Raw genomic sequence first — 24869 nt, forward strand, 5'->3', positions numbered from 1 at the left:
TTTCTACCTTTGCACTTACCACACTAAAGTATAATTGTTGGTTTATGTATCTGTCCCTTTTACCTAACTGTGAAACAGCATTTAGTCTCTCTCTTTTTTTTTTTTTTTTAACTTCACAATCTAGCACTGTGTCTAGCACAAAATAGAAACTGAACAAATGTGTGCTGAGTAAATGAACTGGAAATATAACTAAAGAAGGCAGATGCTAAAATGCAATAGGCATCTGCATGCAGTATATAAAAGGGTAACTGGATTACAAATAATGTTATTTAGTGTTATTTATAAATATGTAAGAAAGCTATTAAATCAGGAGACATGAGCATTCTAAAACATGTGTCCCCTATCGTAATGATAGGATTTCATTAAACCATTCCAAAATATGGCTGGATTTCTTTGAAGAACACATAGGTCTGGATATCCAGACACTGTGCACACTTACTCATTTCCATAGTATCTATTGAATAATTGTTATGTGCCAGGCACTAAGACAGGAATTGGGACTATAAAGACAGATATCATAGTCCTTATACTCAAGATCTGTATAGTAAAGTAGGAGGAAAAAAACATGTAGAAAAAAGAAAGTGGGCTAGAATGTTACAGGATGGGATAAATGTTGCTGCCAGTAAAGAGGGTTAGAAAGAGGGATTAATTACTTCAGATATGCTCTGCTAGTGGAAAACACCGTATATGGAAGATGATGCTTCATTTGAGTCTTAAAAAGTGAAAAGGTGGTCAGTGGGGTGGGAGGGGGCAGAAGGGCATTTTCGTCTGAATGACCTGCTGGAAAGCAAGTGAAGAAGCAATAAATGCATGGTTCCACATATATTTTAGAAGTTTTTTTTTTTTTTTTCCCTACTTCTGTAAAAAATGCCATTGGAATCTTGGTAGGGATTGCATTGAATCTATAGATGGCTTCAGCAGTATTGCTACTTTAACAACATTAATTCTTTTACTCCATCAACATGAAATACTTTTCCATTTATTTGGGCCTTAATTTTTCATCAGCGTCTTGTAGTTTTCAGAATAGTGACTTCTCAACTCCTAAATTTATTCTTGAGTATTTTGTTTTTGATGCTATTGTAAATCGGACTGATTTCTTTCTTTTTCAGAAAATTTGTTGTTAGGGTATAGAAACACTACTGACTTTTATATGTTAATTTTGTATTCTGCAACTTTACTGAATTCACTGATTAGACCTAAGAGTTTGTGGTTAAGTGTGCAGGATTTTCTATGTATAAAATCATGTCATCTGCCAATAGAGGCAATATTACTTCTTCCTTTCCAATTCTGATACCTTTTTTAAAAAAGTTTTTATTCAGGAGAGAAAGCATGAGCAGGGGAGAGGAGCAGAGGAAGAGAGAGAGAGAGAGAGAGAGAGAGAGAGAGAGACAGAGAGAATCTTAAGCAGGTTCCACACTCAGTGCAGAGCCTGATGCGGGGCTTGATCCCACAACCCCGGGATCATGATCTGAGCCAAAATCAAGAGTTGGACACTCAACCAACTGAGCCACCCAGACGCCCCATAATTCTCATACCTTTTATTTCTTTTTCTTGCTTGATTGCTTTAGTTAGGACTTCCAGGACTATGTTGAATAGGAGTGGTGAAGGCAGACACACTGTCTTGTTCCTGATCTTAGAGGAAAAGCTTTCAGCCTTTCATCTCTGAGTATGATGTTAGCTGTGGGCTTCTTATACATGGCTTTCACTATGTTGAAATATGCTCCTTCTATGCCTAATTTATTAAGCACTTTTATCATAAATGGATGTTGAATTTTGTCAAATAATTATTTTGGAAAAAAAACTTAAAAAACACCTAGATATAGAATAGACACACTCTGTCTGTTGAGATGATCATACAATTCTTTTCTTTCATTCTATTAGCATGATGTATCACACCGACTGATTTGCATACATTGGACCATCCTTTCAACCAAGGAATAAATCCCACTGATCATAGTGAATTATCCTTTTAATGTGCTGCTGAATTAGGTTTGCTAGAATTTTGAGAGTTTTTGCATCCATATTTACCTGGGAAATTGACCTATAGTTTTCCTTTCTAGTAGTATCCTTTTCTGGTTTTGTTATCAGGATAATGCTATCCTCATAAAATGAATTTGGGAGTGTTCCTTTCTCTTTGACATTTTGGAAGAGTTTAAGAAGGGTTGGTATTAATTCTTATTTAAATAGTAAAGAGTAAAATCCACCAGTAAAGACATTTGGTCCTGGGCTTCTCTTTGTTGGGAGAATTTTGATTACTGATTCAATCTTCCTATGAGAGTAATTGGTCTATTCTGATTTTCAGTTTTTTCTTGATTCAGTCTTGATAAGTTGTATGTTTCTAAGAAATTTTCCATTTCTTGCAGGTTATCTTTTCATTAATGACTTTGATTTGGATCCTCTGTCTTTGTTCCTTTGTTTGGCTATCTAAAGATTTGTCCATTTTGCTTATCTTTTCATAGAACCCACTCTTAGTTTGGTTAATCTTTGTTTTTCTGTTCTTGATTGTATTTATTTCTGCTCTGCTCTTTATTATTATATTTATTTCTGCTCTGCTCTTTATTATTTTCTTTATTATACTAACTTGGGGCTCCATTTGTTATTTTTCTAGTTCCTTAAGGTGTAGAGTTAGGTTGTTTATTTGGGATCTTTCTTCTTAATGTAGAGAAACAGTAGACTTGGTGGTTTGTTTGAGCAGAGCTTAGCATGGAAAGGTATAAGATTCTGGAGAGATAAGTTTCCAAAGAACTTTATATATAATATGCTAAGAAGTTTTGACTTTTATTATATGAAATAGGAAGTGCAGAATTTATTGGTTTGCTAGGGCTGCCATAACAAAGTACCACAGACCGGTTTGACTTAAATAACAGCCTAGAAGTCTAAGATCAAGGTGTTAGCAGAGTTGTTTCTTCTAAAGGCCTCTCTCTTTGGCTTGTAGATGGCTCTCTTCTCCCTGTGTCTTCGCATGGTCTTTCCTCTGTACGTGCATGTGTCTTAATCTGTCTTCATATTTGGTCACCAGTCATATTTGATTAGGGCTCACCGAATGACCTCATTTTAACTTAATCATCCCCTTTAAAGACCCTATCTCCAAATACAATGACATTCTAAGGTACTATGGGTTAGGACTTCACATATGAATTTTGGGAGTTGGGGGCACAATTCAGTTCATAACAAAATTAGCTGTATATTGAAGTCATCTGGATAGCAGAAAGGAGGACAGGTTAGATGAGTGCAGGACCAGAGACAGTGAGAGCCTTTGAAAGTCTATTGCAGTAGTCTGTGTGAGAGATGATCAGAGCCTGAACTAGAAAGACAGAGGAAGAGGATGTGTCAAAGGGAGATGTTAAAAGAGTTAGGAAGACTGGCCTGCATGATAGAATTTAAACTTATCAGCATAGTCCTCAGTACCCTTGACATTTTAGCCCTGATCCCTCAAAGCAGACTAATGTTTTGCCACTTGACATTACACATGGCACCCTCTAGGCATAAAGACTTTCTCAATGTCTTTGATCACAGTATGCTTTTTCTCAAGGCCAAGTCTGTGTGCCTGCTCATCCCTCATTCTTTCCTCTTTTCTTAGCCAGCTAAACATCTATGTATTCTGGTAGAGGTAGTCAAATGTTACCTTCCCCATGAAGACCCAACTTCCTCTGACAGCAAATCATTTCTTGCCCTGGACTCCCAAGTGCACTCTGAATAGACTCTCTCACACTGTGCAACAATTATTTTACATTTTACATGCTTGCTACCACCAATAAACTATAAGCTTCCTGTGGGCTGAGATTGGTTTCCTTTCTTTGTTTCCATAGAACCTGACATGGTGATCAGCCAATGGAAAGCATTCAATCAATATCTAATAAATGAATGAGAATCAAATACCACGGAATACTAGGTGAGGCTTTGCTTGTTCTTTTTCTGTAGTATCTGTTTTTAACTAAAACACTAGAAAGATAATAAAGCAAGAAAGTCAGATTTTCCATCTTTGGAGCTAAATCTCTCTTATAAAAAGAAACAAGATATTTTCACAAACCAGCAAGGAAAATTCCAAGGGAAAAGCCAGGCAAATCAGTAGAGTTTCCAATCTGTCACCACTTTAATCCAACTTGTAAATCACTTCTAGCTTAATTTTAAAGGACAACAAACCACTATGTTTGTTTGTTTATTTCTTTATTTATTTAAGAACTTAATGAGTGGCTCCCATTGCCTATCTGATCAAATCCAAATTTCCCAGTCTGGTTTTGAAGACCTTCCACAGCCTGGCTGCATTTCACCTATCCAACCCACTGTGCATACAACTGTCAGAATTATCTTCCTGAAACACAGATAGGATTACTCACTCTCATATTCAAAAATATTTTAAGGTTCCTCGTGACCTCAGATAAATTTCAAATTCCTCATATAAGCTTTCTACTATTTGGCCCTCATCTTTCTTTTTTGGCGTATCCTCCCTTAGTCTTTGATCTTCAACTAACTTCCCAAGCTGTCTTTCTCAAATGCTTCTTCCATTTTCCTGTTTTTGTGTCTCTACATTGTTCACATTGTTCCTGAACCACCTGCAAAGCCCACTTCCTCTTCTTTGCTCAATAAAAAAGACATCCAACCCACCAAAATTTCCCCATTTTCTCTACTCCCATTGAGAATCAATCTCTGGGGCCAGCCTGACTGGGACCCATGCTCTTCTCATATTCCCTACAGTCTCGGATTAATACTCTATCCTTCCATGACAGTCATATACATAAATATCGTATCATGTCAATCAGTATACATGTTTTAAAACACCCTCCCTAGACTCCACATCTATAGCTCTATTTCACTGCTTCCCTTTCTAGTAAAATTCCCCAAAAGATGGAATATATGTTGTTTCACTTCTCCTCCCATCTTTTGAGCCCAATGTGGGGCTTGATACCACAACTGTGAGATCATGACCTGAGATGAAATCAAGAGTCAGACGCTTAACTGAGTGATCCACCCAGGCATCCCAATAACCTGCATATTTTGAAAGCCAAAGGGCCATACTCAGTTGTCTCCTTGAACTAACAACACCATTTGATATACTGCTCTTTCCTGTATGGACCACTCTCCTTTTTTGGCGCCTGGGACACCACTTTCCCTTACTTCTCTTCTTCTCTTTGCCATCTCCTGGTTCATCTTTCTCCAGCTTCTTTACTTTATCTAAGTTGTCCCAAATTCTACACGTTGAAGTGCCTAAGATTTAGTCTTCCTCATGTCTTTTCCAAATGTACTCACACTCTGATCTCATTCAGTAAATGTTTCTCAATTTCATCAATAGGTTGACAAGATCTAGTTTTCTGTCTCCAGCTTTTACCTGTCTCCTGAATTCCAGATTCATATACACCACTGCCTAATCAGTATTTCAGTTTAGATGTCTAATAGGCATCTAAAGCATATGTCCAAAGCTAAACTCTTGCCTTCTCTCTAAAACATGTATCTATCACACCCTTCATTTTAGTAAATGGCCTCTCAGTTCTTCTAGACCTTGGAGTCATCTTTGACCCTTTTCTTTCTCATACAGTCCATTAGCAAATTTTGATAGCTCTGTGTTTAAAATATATTCAGAATTTTGTTACTATGCACAACTTTTTCAATGCTATCACTAAGCTGCCATCATCTTTTGCTTGAATTATTTCAGGAGTCTCTTAATTGGCTTCTCTATGCATATGCTTGTTGCCCCCACCTCCCAACCTCTGAAGTGGTCTTTTCAAAGCATAACTGTGATTATGTAATTTCTTTGCTCAAAATTCTCCAATAGCTTCCCATCTCATTCAGAATACAACCCAAAGTCTTGACTGTGGCTTTCCAGACATTGTCATCTGTCCCATAGCCCCTCTCTGAACACATCTTCTCTCATACTTCCTTTTGTTCAATCAGCTCTTGAATTTCTAGTCTCTTTGCTATTTCTCAAGGACATCAAGTGCAGTTTTGATTCAGTACCTTTATACTTTTACCTGGAATTTTCCTTTAGAAAACCATACGTTCCCTACTTGCTTCAGGTGTCTTTTCACATTCTACTTTGTCAGAGAGGTCTTTCCTAACAACTTTATATCAATTAGAAGCCTTTCCTCACCATTCTCTAACTTCTACCTTGCATATTGTTCTTCACAGCATTCATCACCACTGGACAAAGTATATATTTATCTGTTTTTATCCATCTCCTTTCCCTTGAGTATATGCTTCTTTAGAGAAGATAGTCAGTTTTTATATTCCCAAGACCTAGAACAGTGCTTAGCACATTGTTAAGTATTCAATTTATACAGAATGAATGAATAAGTAATTGCCACCTATTAGGTTGAAAGCTCCTATATAGCCTTTACTGATAATATATTCCCATTAATACCTAGCTGAGTGCCTACCATATGGTAAAAATTCAAAATGATAATCAAACTGAATTGCATCTTATTTCTCTCTGCTTCTCAAAAATGCCCTATGTTCCTTATTGGAAAATTTCCATACTGCTACCTAATTGCTTCCTTTCTCTGCCCCCAGCCCACTTCTGCTAGAAGCTTTGGTTGCTATTTCTTTAACTTCCTCTTTTCCTGTCTATATTCTATTACAACTTTAGTATCTGGGCTTCCAGAAAACTTTGTGCCCAATTTATAAATTAAGTTTTATCGTACATATATATGTACAGGACAAAGCATAATATACATAGGGTTCAGTACTATCCATGGTTTCAGGCATCCACTTGGAGTCCTGGCACGTATCCACTGTACGTGCATGGTAAGCAGTAACAACTATACCAACTGATCCAGAATAGTGTCTCAACTTGCATACTACACATTACCACTTGGATACCTAATAGGGATCTTATTCTGTCTGAAACAGAATTCCTGATTTTAGCACCCATACCTATTCCTTTACCATTCTCCCCCCATATAGTAGTCATCAGTGAGTACCCAGTTTCTTACGCCCAGAGTCTAGGAATCATGTTTTTATTAATTTTTTAATGTTTATTTAAATTTGAGAAAGAGCAGGAATTGGGGAGGGGCAGACAGAAAGAGAGAGAGAGAGAGGGAGACACAGAATCTGAAGCAGGCTCCAGGCTCTAAACTGTCAGCACAGAGCCCGATGTGGGGCTCAAACCCACGAACTGCGAGATCATGACCTGAGCTGAAGTCGGACGCTTAACCAACTGAGCCACCCTGGTGCCCCTAGGAATCATTTTTTTTTTTTTTAATTCAAACCTTACTCTGAGATAGTAGATTCAGAGGCACTGTAAGAAATAATACAGGGTGATCCAGTGTATCCTTTACTCAGTTTCCTCCAGTGTTAATATGTTGCAAAATTATAGTACAGTCTGGCAATTCCTCAAGTGACTACAGATAGTTACCAGATATGCCAGCAATTCCATCTCTGGGTAACAAAAAACTGAAAACATATGTCCACACAAAAACTTGCACATGAATGTTAATAGCAGCATTATTCATAGTAGCCAAAAGGTAGAAACAACCTAAATGTCCATCAATGGATAAATAGGTAAATCACATGTGGTACAGCAGCATAGTAGAATATTATTTGACCATAGAAAAAAATGAAGTACGAGTAATGCTACAGCTTGGATGAACTTTGAAAATATTATGCAAAGTGACAAAACGCTACCTATTATATGATTCCATTCATATGAAAGTCCTGAATAGAGAAATCTACAGAGATAGAAAACTGTTGCTTCAGGCCAGGGTTAGAACGAACATGAGGAAGAGATGAAGAGGACGAGGTCAGTGTAAGATAATAAGGCTTGGATAGTTTTAAGCATATTTAAAGTCACTCTGGCTGCTGTATCAGAATAAATCATAGGTAGAAAAGACAGTGAGCAAGCTAATTAGTGAAGAAGCTACCCCAAAAATCAAAGCAAGACATTGATGGTGTTTGGACTAAGGATGTGACTTTGGAGGTGGTGTGAACTGATCGGATCTGGATATGCTTCAAAGGTTTGAACCAAAGGGTTTGTTAGTAAATTCAATGTAGAATGTAAGAGAAAGAACAAAGTCAAAGGTGATTCCGAGGGGTCTGAGTAACCGAACAGATGGAACTGGCATTCATTGAGATGGGGAAGAGTGCAAACAGAGCAGGTTTTGATGAGCTACATGGGGGAGTTTTGTTCCGGAAATGTTAATAGATGTTGAGTAGCCAGCTAAATGTATGTGAGTCTGCGGCTAACTAATAGTCTGTGTTGGAGCTATACTTTGGGAGTTGTCAAGGTATAGATTGCACTTAAAGCCCTTAGGTTGAATGATATCAACTAGGGCATTAACGTAGATAGAGAAAAGCTCCAAGATCCACAAGGACTCCAAAATGAAGAGGCCTGAAAGATGAAAACGGACTAGCAAAGGAAACCAGAATAAAATCCACACTCCTTATCTTAATCATGACCTAGCCCTTTTCAGAGTGGTTTGCCTTACTGTCTAGTCACACAGGATATTTAGCTATTGGAACATACCAAGTCCTTTCCTGTCTCATGGCCTTTGTGTTTGCTAAGCTTTCCACCAGCATAGTTTTACCCTGGCTCCAATTTTCGTGGCTTCCTTCTGTCAGTACAAACTCTCAGTTAAATTGTTACCCTATCTAAGTTTTCTCTTACCCCCGCCCCCCAATTAAACAGGCCCAGCCCGACCACCCCCACTAAATTATGGCTTTTACTATAAACTAAAATTATTTCACTTGTTTCCTGTCTAGAAACGCGTCCCACCATAACTTAACAAACGATTACAAAATGATCAATATATGCCAAACGAAACCTCAGGTCTATTCCTTCTTGTACGCAACTTTTCGGAATACAGGAGCCTCATTATCTTGTCCTCTGCCGCATCCCAATGTAACCGACAATCCCTCAGCAATCAATTCTCAATTTTCAATATTTACTAGCGAAATGCACTGCAGGATACTGACAAACTTTCAAACAGAAGATCTGGATCCCGCCGCTCCGCCCAATCCCAGAGTTGCCTAGAGGAACTACCTTACCTTGGCACGCATGCGCCACTGTTCGCGGAGCGCTACGGGCTGAACCCCGCCCCTTTCCCCCTGGCTAGTTGAACTACTGCTCATGCGCAACCTGGGGCCTGTCTGTTCGTTTGTCGGCGCTATGAATAAAGTTTTAGTGAGCTCAGACTCCCTTTTTCCTTGCCAAGATGGCGGAATACGACTTGACTACTCGTATCGCGCACTTTTTGGATCGGCATCTAGTCTTTCCGTTGCTCGAATTTCTCTCCGTAAAAGAGGTGAGGGGGGCTTTGAGCGCGAGGAAGGCGTGGGAACGCCTGATACACTGGGGAAGGCCGAAAGGCGGTGACTCTAGCGCTAGGCCTGACACGTGTGAGGCGGCCGCCAGTTTGGTCCTGGATCGGGCAGTAAGCATCTGCTGGTAGTTTAGCGTCTTCTCAGTGGATTAGCACCGCAGAATTCGGTTGTGAAGAGAGGTGAAGTGTCAGTAGGCAACTTACGGGGAGAAAGAGGTCTTCACTTCTTGACGTGACGGTGCCGGAGGGACTTCCGCGTCGGTTCCTCTCGGAAGTTGATCATTCGCCAGTTTCGCTGGGGTAATGCTTGCTTCCGAAAGCAAATTGGTGTGTGAGAGATTTTGATTTTTCTTTCAGAAACTGTGGGAAGGATGTGCTTGGCTTTGTTTTTGTTTGCTGGAACTTTGGAATAATTTTCCTACCCTTATGTGAAATAGCTAGACTTTAATTTCCATAAAGTTGTGAATTTTTCCCTTAGAGTTTTCCTGGTCTTTCCTGCCACTTCTAGAAGCGTGGCATATTTTGTCGGATGGGGACGCCCTCCTGCCCCCGCCAAAAATTGGACAGTTTTTACTTAACAGTGCTTTTTTCGGTGTATACACACTTGGAGTAATTTGAGTGTTAACATTCATTTAGCTACTCAAAACATCGTGAGATTAGTCTGTGGTTTTGGTACCTCATTTCAAAACATCTCAACCCTAAAAGTTTTGATATACTGGTCTTAGTTACACCTTGAATTTGTTGGGAAATTGATAACATTTTATTAATTATAATAAAGTGATATTACTATGATGAAAGGATTCAAATATTGGCCAGAAAAGTAAATGAATTCTGCATGTGAACGCAGATTACAACATAAGTTTACTTAGGGAATTCTAGATTTGGGGAGTAGATTTGTGTGTCCCAAAAGCAATAAGACCAAAAAGCCCTTCAAAGAAACATAACATTGTTCTGATAACTTTTCAAATCTTCCTGGTAGTTACGGTTCATTAGATATGTATACTCCTCATTCACCTGATCCTTTTCGAAATAAATAACACAACTCCAAAGTTGTGATGTTAGGGAACAGCAAAGTTCCCTTACGGGATTGTTAGACAAATTACATGAGATAATGCATATAAAGTACTTAGCCTTGTGGGACAAAGTAAGTACTCGTGAATATTTTCTATTCGGAGGGTAGGCCATCCTGTATGAGAGAGGAGTGAGGCAACCAGTTGGGGTTTTGAGGAGTGAGGTAAGGACAAGAAATGGGGACTGAGAAAACTGACCAAATACAAGAATTGGTAAGTGTGGATGACCCAACTGAGATTGAAAATCATAATAAGAGCTCATGCCAGTCTCTCTCAGATTGAAAGGAGCATTGGAAGATGATTGAAGTAGTGTAAACATGTTTGGAGGTAGACATGTAAATATATGTCATTTAGAGATGGATTGCTGATCAGCAGAGAAAAAGCACAAATGTGATTGAATAGCATTGTTGCCTGCTCTTGAAACATTTTATAGTCATCCTTAGCCAGAACATAGAAAACAGATGATTTTTTTCCCCAGAACTAGGGATTGACACTGAATTGTATTTGGTTTGAGAAAATGGATGGAATCAGTGATACTACTACTAATGAGGAAATCTTTGAAATAGCTAAAAAATGATATCTAAGCTAATGTGGTGCCAACGAAAAAGGGTGATATAAAAATGAGAAAGAGCAGAGGGTACAATGGGATGATGAAGCATTTTAATGATATTGGTGACCAAGATGATGAATTTAAGTTGGAAGTCTTAGAGATGAGGTACTAAGTGAAAGTTGTGAGATAAATTTTAAGGCTTGAAGGTTTTTTTTTTTTTAATGTTTATTTTTGAGAGAGTGCAAGCAGGGAAGGGACGGAGAGGCAAGGGACAGAAGATCCGAAACAGGCTCTGTGCTGACAGCAGAAAGCCTGATGTGGGCTGGAATTCAGGATCTGTGAAATCATGACCTGAGGTGAAGCCGTACGCTTAAGCGACTGAGCCACCCAGGTGCTCCAAACCTTGAGTTTTTAAAGATCTTCATTGTGGATGTTGGATTTGTGGAAGATGACAGCAGGAAGAGATGTCAAAAGAATATTTTCAATCTGTTAAAAAGTTGGAGCTGTTTCCCAGAGATTGATAGACCACAGATTGGCAAACTATAGCCCGTGAAGCAAATACAGCCCTTTGCCTGTTTTGTATGGTCTGTAAGTTAAAAATAATTGTAACAGATGGACATTTGCAAACATTTTCAGTTATAGAACACTGACTTTATACCCCAATTGAGTGAAACAGTTCCCACCCAAAAAGAATGGCATTCTTCTCATTAGTAGATCTCTTTTACAAAAAATTTTACTCCATTATTTTTTACTTAGAAAAGAAATTGTGGAAACTCTTACAGTACTTATATAGCCTATCCTAGATTTTTACTTCTTGGTTTAAAAGTCTAAAATATTTCCTATCTACCCTTTACAGAGTAAGTGTGGGTGGGTATAAGGCAGAATTTAGAGAAGGTGATATAAGCAGATGCAGATTTAAGAGGCTAGTAAGGTCTTAATGGCAGAGGAGCAATGCTTTGAATCTACAGTAGAGACGATGCAAATTAAAAGCTATTAATGGGGTGGCAAGAAGAGGTTGACATGCTAGAGAAAGATGTTTTCGCTGAAGATTAGGTTCTCCTGTTTTTTTAAGTAAGCTTTTTATCAGGTATAACATTCATACAGAAAAGTGCCAAATAATAATGCCTTTTTTCAGAGTGAACCCACTTGTGTGACCACCATCCAAATCAATAAATAAAACATTACAAACATCCTAAAAACCTTCCTTCTGACCTTTCCTAGTCATTACACCCCCCCCCAAAGGTAAGCACTAGTCCTAGAATAGTTTTGCCTGGTTTTGAAATTAAGCATTGTAGTGCTTTGTATGATTTATTTCCTTCACTGTGAGAGTCATCCAGGATGTTAGGGTAACTGTAGTTCTTTCGTTCCCAGTGCTGAGTGTTAATATGTTAGATGAGTAGGCTACAGTTTATCCATTGTAATGTTGATAAACTTGGCTATTACAACTAGTACTGCTATGAACATTCTTGGAAATGCCCTTTGAATATATTCCCCCATTTCTCTTGGGTATCAAGGATCAGAATTACTGGGTGAAAATGTATGTTTGATTTTAGGAGATAAAAACAGTTTTCCATAGTGGTTGTACTTCTGCCAGAAAAGTAAGTGTTCAGTTACTCTACTTCTACACCAACACCAGTATTGCCAGTTTTTTGTTTGTGTGTGTGCATGTTTTTTTTTTTTTTTTTTTTTTTAATGTGACTTTAACTTGCATTTTCTGTGTGATTAATGAAGTTGAGAACCTTTTTCGGTGTTGGCCATTTGGTTATACTCCTGTAAAGTGGGTATTAAAATTTTTAGCCATTTTCAATTATTTTTCTTATATTCTGTAGGAGTTCCTTATATATAGTTTGGAAGTTTCAGTTTTGATCTCATAGCTGTACCATTTGATCACCTTCATCTTTTCACAGGCAGTGAAATGTGGAATCTTGTGTTTTTTCTTTCCTTGACAAAATTAAATTTAGTATGCAGATCTTTTGCTGAAGCCTTATCTTGATGACTGTTTACTAAAATTTTTTTTTTTAATTTTGATTACTGTCTCCTTGAATACTGTTGTATAGGATCCTTACATGTTGCTCATTGCACTAAACTTCACATTTATGTGAGTTTGCTTGTGTGTCTGTTTGATCCCTGTAGTATGGGTTAAATTGTTTCTTGAATTCCTTGCAAAGCAAAAACCTGATATGACATGGCTGACCTAGAGAATGGGTGCTAGTTCTGTTTTAGTGGTGTGGGTGGGTAAGGATTATGAAGGATTCAAATGATTTAGCAAAAAAAATATGTGGGGGTAGAGGAGAACCCACCTCAAGGAGAGATGGGTAGGCATCATGTGGATGTGAGAGATAACTAAGAAGGTAAAAAATTTGAGTTGATTCCTGGTGTGGCAAGGAAACCACTATATATGCTTATCAGTAGAGTTGGTGTGGATATTTATTAGTTTATTTGTGGGAACTTAAACATAGTCATTAGAAAGTAATTTTCTCTTGCAGATCTATAATGAAAAAGAATTATTACAAGGGAAATTGGATCTTCTTAGTGATACCAACATGGTAGACTTTGCTATGGATGTATACAAAAATCTTTATTCTGATGATATTCCACATGGTAAGTTTTGTCATTTGGAACTACAGCTTGTCTTGTGAACTGAGGATATGTGTGTTAAAGTTTTGTGATTTATAAAAGAGCTTTTAGCCAAGAGCCTTTAATGCTATTTGAGGTTATTATGGTTTAAAAGTTCTTTGGATGAAAGGTAATGTGAAGGTTACATGTCATCTAAAGTATATTATTTTCTCACCACAAAAAGTGTGAGACTACTTTAAAACATGGTCTTTAAATATTTTCAGTTTATAGTATGTATCATCAAAATTGTGCTTATGAATGAATTGTCTCCTTGGAATTATCTGAGAATGTGGCTGTTTTTGGTTTGCTAGTAACTTTTTCAGTTAGCATCTGTGTGCCATAGAGATTTTTTTTTTTTTTTTTTTCCCATCTTGAGGCATCTGGGTATAGTCATGGTTCTCATAAATAATGTCCCCAGTCCCAGCATCGTCAGTTCACCTGGGAGAGCTTGTTAGAAATGCAAATTTTGAGGTCATACCCCAGATCTACTTAATCACAAAGTGTTGGCTGAGGCCCAGCACTCAAATTGGAGAACTGCTGTGGTATGGTGTTTTCCACGTGTTTCCTATGGTAATAGATGTTCCTTTAAAAAAAAAAAAGTTTCCCCGTAAGTTTGAAAAATGCTGTATTATTTCTTTTGTGAGCATGGTATTTTAAAAGATTCTAAGAATGCTTTCAGTACATAAATACAATTTATTTAGTTTAAATTGACATTTTCTATAATTTAAGCACATATCCCCTTCTATGTTTGAGAAACATTGTTCTAGTAATACTTTTTAATGTGTAACACAGAAATTATTATACTAAACATAATCACCTTTTTTACTTATATTACAGTAAATGACAGTAGCTCTTTAAATTTTAGTTTGTGATGAAAAAGTTAACTTTTTAAAAAAATTTTTTTAATGTTTATTTTTGAGAGCGAGAGAGAAAGTGCGCGCGCGGGGGAGGGGCAGAGAGAGAGGGAGACACCATCCCCGAAGCAGGCTCCAGGCTCCGAGCTTCCAGCACAGAGCTCGAAGCGGGGCTCTAACCTACAAACTGCAAGATCATAATCTGAGCTGAGCCGAAGCCACCCAGGCGCCCCAAAAGTTAACTATTTCAGAGTAAAAGTTTAAAGCATGCCTGAAGGGTAGGTTATGTTCAAGTTTTCTGTGGCTCTTCATAATGCAGTAAAAAGAAACTAGAATTGGGTTTGATAGATTACAAAAGTAGGTTTATAGTGAAAAGAGAGATTATTGGTTGGATTTAAAATCCATTCAACCTAATTGAAAATCTATAGTAATGTGTAAACCACTCTGAGTCTCTGTTCAGGAACTCCGGGATAATACTCATCTGAGAAAATTCATTGAGAACAAATGAAACACTAGGAGTAAAGTATTTGAAATGTGGAATTAGATAATTTCTCAGCAGCCACCCCCCTCCCCCAGCTGTATTTGTATATTCCTCAGTTTTCCTTAAGAATAAAAAGAGGACTTCTTTATGTGCTTCTGCATTGCTAGAAAGAAAAAAAATGGATTTGCGAGACTTACCAGGTTGGTGATTCCTGGCATGTGAATATACTAGGGGCAAATAAATCTATGTACAACTGAAATAAATTGAAATTTTTCCAGAGATATTCTCATGGTGAGCAGTATAGTTGAACATTATAGTACTCCTTTGCATTTTTAATTAGCTTTGAGAGAAAAAAGAACCACAGTTGTTGCACAACTTAAACAGCTTCAGGCAGAAACGGAACCAATTGTGAAGATGTTTGAAGATCCAGAAACTACAAGGCAGATGCAGTCAACCAGGTAACCTCCCTTAATTTGAATTCTAAAAATTCTTTTCTGGATTAATACAAATGTTAATTCAAATTTTATTTAAATCCCATCATAAAAGTTCAGGGTTTAATTGATAACTTTATCTGTTTATTTTCATTTATCCTTATTGTGTATGGACCAGGAATTCCTTAATTAATATTAATACTAATTTTTTTTTTAACTTCTTTACCAGTTCCCCAAATCTGATCATGCTACAGCAGTTCTGCCTTCCTCCCCTCTTCCTAGGGGACATTTAGCAATGTCTGGTGACATCTTTCATTGTCACAATTGGAGGGGTGCTACTGGCACCTAGCAAGGAGAGGCCAGGAATGCTGCTAAATATCCTACAATGCATTAGACAGTACCCTACCCTCCAATAAAGAATTATCCACCCCAAAAATGTCAGTAGTACTCAGGTTGACATACCTGTGCCTGGGCAATACCTAGAGGGAAACCTGAGCTCACTTTATCATTTGGCTACCTTCTCTCATATCCTTCCAACCTCATTGCCCAGCCCACGGAGGGAGGGTGGTGTGGAGCTAATAAAGTTATTTTATTCTTAACTTCTCCTTAATTAGAAATAAACATAGTGCTTGGTTTCCAAAGAATGCATATTGCCTTACTCTGTCTTAATATATATCATTAATTGAAGCCCTTTGAGTTATTAGAAACTTTTTAAAATAAAATCTCCTACTAAAATTGAATATTGCCATTGTGGTAAATCTTAGCTACCAACATATTTACTAGAAGAATTGCTGAAGATTTTGCCATGTTGTATCTTCAGTTTATACAATATATGGCCAAACCAAATATTAAGAGAGATTAATTCTAAGTTGTCATTTGTGATCTGGGGAAGTGTTACTAGATAATTTTTAACAAGACAGCAAATACTACACGATTATTATACTATCTTTTAAGTTTATTTTTTAATTTTATTTTTATTAAAATTTTTTTTTAACATTTATTTATTTTTGAGAGAGAGAGACAGAGTGTGAGCGTAGGAGGGGCAGAGAGAGTGGGGGAGATCCAGAATCCGAAGCAGGCTCTGGGCTCAGAGCTGTCAGCACAGAGCCCAATGTGGGGCTGGAACTCATGAACCTTGAGATCATGACCTGAGCCGAAGTCAGACGCCCAACTGACTGAGCCACCCAGGCACCCCATCTTACAAGTTTATTTATTTTGAGAGAGAGAGCACACGTCTACGTGTGTGCATTCGGGCAGAGAGTGAGGGAGAGAGAATCCCAAGTGGGCTCTGAGCTGTCAGCGCAGGGCCTGACACGGAAGCTCAAACTCACGCATGGTGAGATCATGACCTGAGCCGAAATCAAGAATTGGCACATCACCCAGGAGCCCATATACCATATTACAGTGTAGCCTGTTATATTACTAACATACAATGTGTTATACTACATATATATATATACACAGATTATACACACACACACACAGATAGCTATGCATAAGATATATATGATTGCATAGTAAGATAAAGCCATCTGTGTGTGTGTGTATATATGTATATATATACACGCGTGTGTATATATGTATATATACACACGCGTGTATATATATGTATGTATATATACACACACACACTACATGTATACACTTATGATTTAGACCTTCAGGTCACATGTAAATGCCCACAAAGGAAGAGCTGAAATAATCCAGCTGTTAGGGGACAATCAAAAATTTAGAATTTAAATTCTGAATTTATTCTAGTCACTTAAATACGAGGAAGTAATGAGATTTGGGTTGAATAAGATGAATATAGATTTATTCACCAAATATTAGAGAGCACTCCTTGCAGTTTAATAGGCATGGCATTGAGATAAATGAAAGAATGGAATTGTTTTAAAAACTTGTAATTAAACTACTTATTTTCAAAGTAATAACCTCTTCCTGCCAATTTGTTTTTAAATTTTGTTCAACATACTGTATTTCTCATACTTTCCCAGAAATACCCAATCAACCAAAGGACAGTGATTACATACTAAAAGGTACAAGGAGTATAACACAAGTTATTCACTATGATCCACAAGAAATGTTAAGCTTTTTTTGAAATCTTATGTTAAAAAGTTATACATGTTTCATATTCAGTATTATAATATACCCATGTTGATTTTGGTGATGATATTATATTCCTTCCCCATTAAATCTCAAGTAAAATTATGTCCCAGAAAAGCATTCCACAGCATTCCCTCTTGTGGTAAGCATAAGAAAATGTTTCCTTTTTTGAAAATGCGCAGAAAGTGGGTCACTGTGCCATCTATCACTTGTTCCTTGGTGTCTTTGTCATCATTTTGTCTTTTACCCGCCTGGCAACATCTTAGTTATGCAAAGCTAATTTAAGAAAAGTTAAATTGGATTGACACTAGTTGGATAATAATTATACAGGGTGTGTAGCATAGATATATAAGTTAAGCATAATTGATTAATCTTGTAATATTCTGTTTATTTGATTCTGGAAGACTTACTTTGTTTCTCGTGTTTAAGTATTAAGATATTTAGATGCCTTTATGTGGGTAATAGGAATGTTTGGATATGCTCATTTTGTTTTCTGTGGCCTATCAAATCAGTAATTTTTGTTTCTAATTTAGAGATGGTCGGATGTTGTTTGACTACCTAGCGGACAAGCATGGTGTAAGTGGTATTTTAAAATTTTCTAATTTTCCCATTTATAATTCATTCTACTTTAAATCATTGTTAAGAATGCATTTGATGGCAGTTGTATTCATGTTGGCAATGATTCCACAAATCTGACAAAACATATTTAAGTGATATATTGGTCAATAAAGGGGCTCTTTCTTATCTTTAAAAAAAAATTTCTTTAGGGCACCTGGGTGGTTTAGTCGGTTAAGTGTCCAACTCTTGGTTTCAGCTCAGGTCATGATCTCAGTGGTTCGGGGGTTTGAGCCCTGTGCCGGACTCCCTGCTGACAAGGGGAAGCCTACTTGGGATTCTTTCTCTCTCTCTCTATCTCTCTCAAAATAAATAAATAAATAACACTTAAAAAAAAATTTCTTTAGTTGTCCTGTTTCAATAAGGTTAATTAAAGAATAGTGCTGTAAAGACAGGTTTGTGGCTTAACAAGAATACAATTTCCAGATTGACATTAAATATATGATATGTTTTCAGAACATCAGTTTTTAAAATTGGTGCTGATAAGAAAATGAGATGCTTATACTTACCTTTATTTTTTTATAAATATTATTTTGAGTGAGAGTGTGAGCGCAAGTGTGCGTGTGAGTGAGGTGGGGCAGAGAGGTAAGGAGAGAGAATCCTAAGCAGATACCACACTCAGGTCATCATGGAGCCCAACATGGGGCTGGAACTCATGACCCTGAGATCATGACCTGAGCCGATAACAGGAATTAAGGGGGTCAGATGCTTAACTGACTGAGCTACCCAGGCGCCCCACTTAAACTTACCTTAAATCATAGAAATTCTCAAAAGTTTTTATTTTTCCTAGAATACTCAAGTAATAGGTACCATTTATTTTTGATGGATTAACAAATAAAGATAGAACTAAATTTGAATTAGAAATGCTTTGAGCAGTAGAATTAATACTTTGGCTGCCTTGTGGAATATAGTAGCTCTTGACATTATCAAGGTCTTCATAAATACCCAATAAGGGAATTTTATTGTAGGCTTTTCTAGTCATCTCCCAGTCTCCCTTCCCTTGTGTTAACTCAAACCATAAGGATTTACATATAATTAATTCTTTAACTTGCGTTCAAGTTTTATCTCTCATTTAACAATTACTTTAGCAGGAGGTATGCTGACCACTGTGCAAATTATTCTTTCTGGTTTCCATATAGAATGTTTGGTGTATTTGATAATGTTCTAGTTCGGAGTCCTTCTCTTAGATTTCTTCACTTACACTTTGCTTGCATTGCTAATGTTAATATTTCGTGTCATTTGGAGGCCAGTTTTCACAGAGAATTGAAGTTTACTGTACATATTATTTGTACAGAATCACAAGACTGTATAGGGATGCATATATTTGGTAGTTATCTAAGCTCATTAACCAGCTGGGAGACCTTCCCACTGCAATTCAGATTTGGATTGCAACAAATTAGGTATTGTAGAATTTGTAACTCTTTGAGACCAGAATTGTGAATGCTAAATTCACCAATTCCTAACATATGTTTTAAGAGTCATATGTATTTCTGATCATGGATTTTGTTTTTGTTTTTTGTGACACTTGGCATACAGAGAATTGACTTCTAGGGACATTTAAAGGAGTGAATGGTTTGAATTTTAAAACTCAAAGTTAGAAATAGAACTGATGCTTTTTCTTTTCTTTTCTTTTTTTAGTTTAGGCAGGAATATTTAGATACACTCTACAGGTATGCAAAATTCCAGTATGAATGTGGGAATTACTCTGGAGCAGCAGAATATCTTTACTTCTTTAGAGTGTTGGTAAGTAATTTTTTTTTCTTTCAGATTTTGTAGGTTTTACTTGCTTTGTCAAAACATGTCTATAGATTTGAGTCTGTACATTAACTTTTCAAGACTTCTTGGGGAAAGGAAAAAATAAAACTTTTCCTAACAAAGAACAAATAGAAATAGGAAAGCTTATATCAGGACCTCAAAATTTGAAGAAAGATTTAACTTGTCCTTGAAATCCAAAAGTAGGAGCCACTAATTTGTTATTTTATGTATAATTGTATGATTTTAACATTAGCAAAATTCTATCTTATAATCAATTTTTTATGTTACTGTGCAGCACAGTGAGCAGCACATTATGGGTACTTAATAAATATTTATTGCATAAATCCATTATTCCTAACTTTAATTCATTATTTTATGCTGTATATCTCCCTTGAGTTTGTTTTAAACACTATGGAATTCTTAGGATATTCGAAAAAAAAATTACACCTTAATAGTAACTTTTTTCCATTTACTTCTGTACTCAGCTGAGTTTAGAATATGAAACTCTGTGTGTGTGTGTGTGTGTGTGTGTGTGTGTGTGTGAGAGTGTGTGAGAATGAGTGAGTGTGTTTAATGTAGGAGGTAGGTGAGTTTAAATGGTATTATTAGAGCAAATTTCTAACCATAAAGAATCCTGTTTGTTATTTTCATTTGGCTATTTGACATGTTCCTAGATTACTGCCTTTTTAAAAATTTTTCAATGTTTATTTTGAGAGAGACAGGGATCGGGGAGGGGCAGAGCAAGAGAGAATCCCACGCATGTTCCCACGCATGCTCCATGCTCTCAGCACAGAACCCATAGCCTGATGTGCGACTTGAGGAACCATGAGATCATTACCTGAGCTGAAATCAAGAGTTGGACTCTTAACCAACTGAGCCACCCAGGTGCCCCTAGATTTAGGGCTTTTATTTGGGAGGAAGGAGAGTTCCATGAAGCCACAGAAAAAAATCAGCATTTGAAATGAAAAGATCTCTTTCTCATTTTGCCTTCTGTGTAGGTAATTGTATTAATAAATGCCTTGTGGAGTTATCAAAATGCCCTTGTTTTAACTAACTTCTCATTTGAAGAGTTATAATTTGTTACTCACCCTGGGTTAATAAGCAAGTACCTAAGTCTCTGATTTCTCTAGTTAATCCTAGATGTTGGGAAATGATCTCTTAAGACAGGGACTTGACTGTTTTCTAACCTTGGAAGAGTCTGTTTCTTCTGTCTCTGTTTTCTGGTGCCTTTCTTTTTTTTTTTTTTTTTTAGCCGCATATGTCACAAAGAAAAGATGTAGGGCTGCTATCTTTGGTTGTTTTCCAGGAAATTAAATTTTCTTTTGGGGGGGAGCAGGGAAAGGGAAGAGATTGATATGTTATTAATTCAAATAATTCCTACACTTAAAAAAAGTACTTAGAGAACTTCATTTTTTAAAACTACCGTCTATCCTTCAGAGAAATAAAGATTTTCAGTTTATTTCCAAGTTTAATTTGAAAAAAAATTATTTTTCTCTTGCTCCCGTTTGTGAATATTCTTAATTTGCAGATTAGCTGTGGTTAGCTTGCAAGTGCATTGAAGGTAATCAGTGATGCTAAACTTGTAGTGGCTTATCAGAAAATTCCATCAGTTTTACTTTGAATATTATGAAGGATTTAGGAGAGCAAAAGTTGATTACTTTGGAAATGTAAACAGCTTAGACCAGGATTGTAAAATCAGAAGCCTGATATGATTACAGGTACATGAAAAGAGTTGGTTATTCATATCATTTGTTAATGCTGGGAGTGAATTTTGAGAATGAAGATTTAGTGTCATGTTAGAGTTCTAGCACAGTAAATTTATTGTTGCTGGTCAGTGAGTGAATGTGCCATTTTGCTAAGACATGGAAACTTAAGGTAACTGCTGGAAATCCAGATATTGAAACTCTTCTAGCATATCCATCCTTGAAAGCAGGTCGGTATGAAGAGCCAACTGTAATGACATGGACTTGAGCCAGAGTAGTACGCATGAATCTTTGGGGGATTAAAAAACTTTCTATGCTGTTACAAAAAGCTTTTATCCTAACAAATATAACATTCTAGTCTTAATAGTATATTATATGTAGTAATATTTTGTAATTAGTCTGACAATTTCTACAAATGCTCGTGAAGTTTTTATACTTACTTTTTTTTTTTTTTTAAATGTGAAGATCTAAGTTAGTTTCCTAACTTAAAAAAATCCTCAATTTTAAACCTTTGCATTACCTAACAGGTCTTGTGTTGGAACTCAAATGACATTTGTTAGGTGATTGATTACCATGATTTGAGCACAAAATCAATGTTTTACGTTAAGAGCGGTTAAACTAGAGTGATTAGATAGTGCTAAGAAATTAGGTGAAATTTATTTTTAAATCCATGTCCCATCTGTGTGACAAGACATTTGAGTAGCTGGGAGTTGGTTACTTTCTGTTGGCATATTGATAGAGGCTAACAAAGCTAAGTTTTAAAAAATGGATAAATTTTACTTCTCCTTTTCTTTTGTTTGGATAGGCATTACTATAAAATCTATGTATATGTGAAATCTTGTTAATAGCAAAGATTAAAAATCCTGGTTTTGATTTGGGATGAATAATGTTAATGTTTTACATGTTAGTTATTTACTTTTATTTTTTTGTAATAGCCTTCTTTTTTTCATTTCTAAATTCTTGTCTGGTGGTTGGGTATTCTTTTAAATCTATAGTTAGGGAAACATAAGATATGAAAGAACCATTGTAACTATGATCTGAGATTAGAATTTGACTCTCCAGGTGACCTATTGTAGGTCAGTGTTGTGTAAATTAAAGCAGTGTGACCTCGGAATCTACCTTTATTTTTAAAAAGTTTGGTGGTTTTTAGAATACATCAAGCAGTGTTTACATGCACCCTATATGGTTGTACTCTGAGAAATGCATTAATTTGGAATGAAATGGTAGAGCAGATTTAGTAGGAATTTTTGAACGTTTTTGTTTTAAAAGTTATTTTAAAAAATTAATAAAAGGTATTAACACTGTATTTTAATTATTTTGTGAAAATCTGCCTTCTCTGTGGCCTCTGACTCTAAAATATAACCCTCCCTTCATCCAGCAGCTATTTGAAATAAAAGTGATTTTAAGATGCTAGAACTATTTGTGATCATGTTTTACTAGCATGGTTTTTTGTTGTTTTCACTCAGAATTTTAAATTTATCTCCTGTAAGTACATGCCATTTGGTTTAAAGGTACTTTTCCTTGACTTAAGAAAGCTTAAGTAATGATGACTTTTGGAAGCTTTAGGATCTTAGGTGATGTTTTGGGTCTGATGTGCTCTGTTTGATAATGTTGGTGTAAAAGATGTTTGGGGCACCTGGGTGGCTCAGTTGGTTAAGTGTCTGACTCTTCATTTTGGCTCAGGTCATGATCTCAGTTTTTAGTTCATGAGTTTCAGCCCAGTGTCAGGCTCTGCACTGACAGCATGGAATCTGCTTAGGAATCTCAGTCTCCCTCTCTCTCTGCCCCTCCCCTGCTCCCTTGCATGCTCTCTGTCTCTCAAAAATAAACATTTTTTAAAAAGTTATCTGTTTCATATTGATTTTCAGAGACATAGATTGTCACATTTTAATACCAAACTGGGTTGTGTCTTAAATTGGTTGTGTTTTGGAAACATAAATAATAGTGTATCTTAAGATTGATGGCGTCTTAAATTTGATAAAATATTCCTCAGATTTTAAAGTAAGGATCAAACATTTTATCCTTTATAATTTGAACAGTGATTTTATGGATTTCTGTAAATCAATTTTTAAATTTCACTGAGTTTTGACAAATGCATATACTTGTACAACTATCACCGTATCAAGATAAAGAATATTTCTGTTAATGCAGAAAGACCCATTATGCCCCCTTGTAGTCACACCTCACCCTGATTTTATCCACTGATCTGTTGTCCATCCCTATAGATTAGTTTTGTTTGTTCTAGAATTGTATGTAAGTGGGATGAAATATGTAAGCTTGTGCCTGGCTCGCTTTGACCAGCAAGTTTTTAAGTTTCATTTCTGTTACTGTGTGCATCAGAGTTGATTCTTGATGCACCTGGGAGGCTCAGTCAGTTGAGCATCTGACTCTTGATTTCAGCTCAGGTTATTGTCCCAGGATCTAGCCACACATTGGGTTCTGTGGTGGGTGTGGTGCCTACTTAAGATTTTTTTCCATCTGCTTATCTCCCCAACTCACACGCATGTGCTCTCTCTCTCTGTGTGTCTCTTTGTCTCTCTGTCTAAAAATAAGTAAATAAATAATAAAAAAAAGTTTGATTCTTTTTATTGGTGCATAGTATTCCATTCTATGACTATACTAGAATTTATTTGTTGATGATCATTTGGATTACTTCCAGTTGTTATCTTAAAAATAAAATTGCCATGAATATTCAAGTACAAGTGGTATGTTTTTTTGTGGATCTATATTCTAATGATAATAAGAAGAATCAGTGGTTTCATGGATATGTTTCAAAATTTAATTTATGAATTTAGTGTCTGTTATTAGAGTTTGCTAAATGTTATTCAGTATATTTGAGTTAATTACTGCTGTCAAAGTCCTTAATAGGGGTTTTGGCCTTGTGACTCTTTTCCATCGGTGACAAGAAGAGGTAGGGTGCTCTACCCTTTTTGTAGGTTTAGATTGTGGTATAAATTTATATCTTTCATGATTAGAAGTATAACTTTGGGGATGCCTGGGTGGTTTAGTCGGTTAAGCTTCAGGCTCTTGGTTTCGGCTCAAGTCATGATCTTGCAGTTTGTGAGATAGAGCCCGCGCCTGCCTCCGCACTGACCAGCATAGAGCCTGCTTGGGATTCTGTCTCTCCCTCTCTGCTCCTCCCTGCTTGCGTGCACACTCTCTCTCTCAAATAAACTTAAAAAAAAAAGTTTAATTTTGGGGGAATTACGGTCTCCCATGTGTCAGGTTCCCCTCTTTAATTAAAATGGAAAATATTTACCTTTATAGTGTTTATATTAGGATTATATATGAAAATTAACATTTATTGCTCAGTATGTATACCTTTGATTATTATTATTATTATCCAGTAGACCTGCTTTTCCCTCTGTCTCTTTCTGACCCTTTTCATTTGTGTCATAATTTGGATATTTTTTTCTAAAAATAATTTTTCTAAATTGTGA

The 24869-nt window shown here is 36.5% G+C and overlaps 1 protein-coding gene across 3 annotated transcripts in view; it reads left to right on the forward strand.

The window, feature by feature from the left end:
- The first annotated feature begins 9051 nt into the window (after positions 1-9051).
- The window catches only part of EIF3E (eukaryotic translation initiation factor 3 subunit E), a 55491-nt gene continuing 39673 nt past the window's right edge, over positions 9052-24869 (forward strand). Inside the window, exons 1-6 of one of the 3 annotated variants that reach the window (XM_045453898.1) lie at positions 9126-9233; positions 12007-12113; positions 13358-13472; positions 15163-15280; positions 17890-17932; positions 19610-19714. In XM_045453898.1, coding sequence (XP_045309854.1) covers positions 13415-13472; positions 15163-15280; positions 17890-17932; positions 19610-19714 — 324 coding nt within the window. In that variant the 5' untranslated portion in view covers positions 9126-9233; positions 12007-12113; positions 13358-13414. Of the gene's footprint in view, positions 9234-12006; positions 12114-13357; positions 13473-15162; positions 15281-17889; positions 17933-19609; positions 19715-24869 lie in introns of all 3 variants that reach the window. The other 2 variants (XM_045453896.1, XM_045453897.1) reach the window with 2 other exon arrangements.

The sequence above is a fragment of the Leopardus geoffroyi genome, chromosome C3, assembly GCF_018350155.1.
Source record: "Leopardus geoffroyi isolate Oge1 chromosome C3, O.geoffroyi_Oge1_pat1.0, whole genome shotgun sequence".
Classification (NCBI taxonomy): Eukaryota; Metazoa; Chordata; class Mammalia; order Carnivora; family Felidae; genus Leopardus; species Leopardus geoffroyi.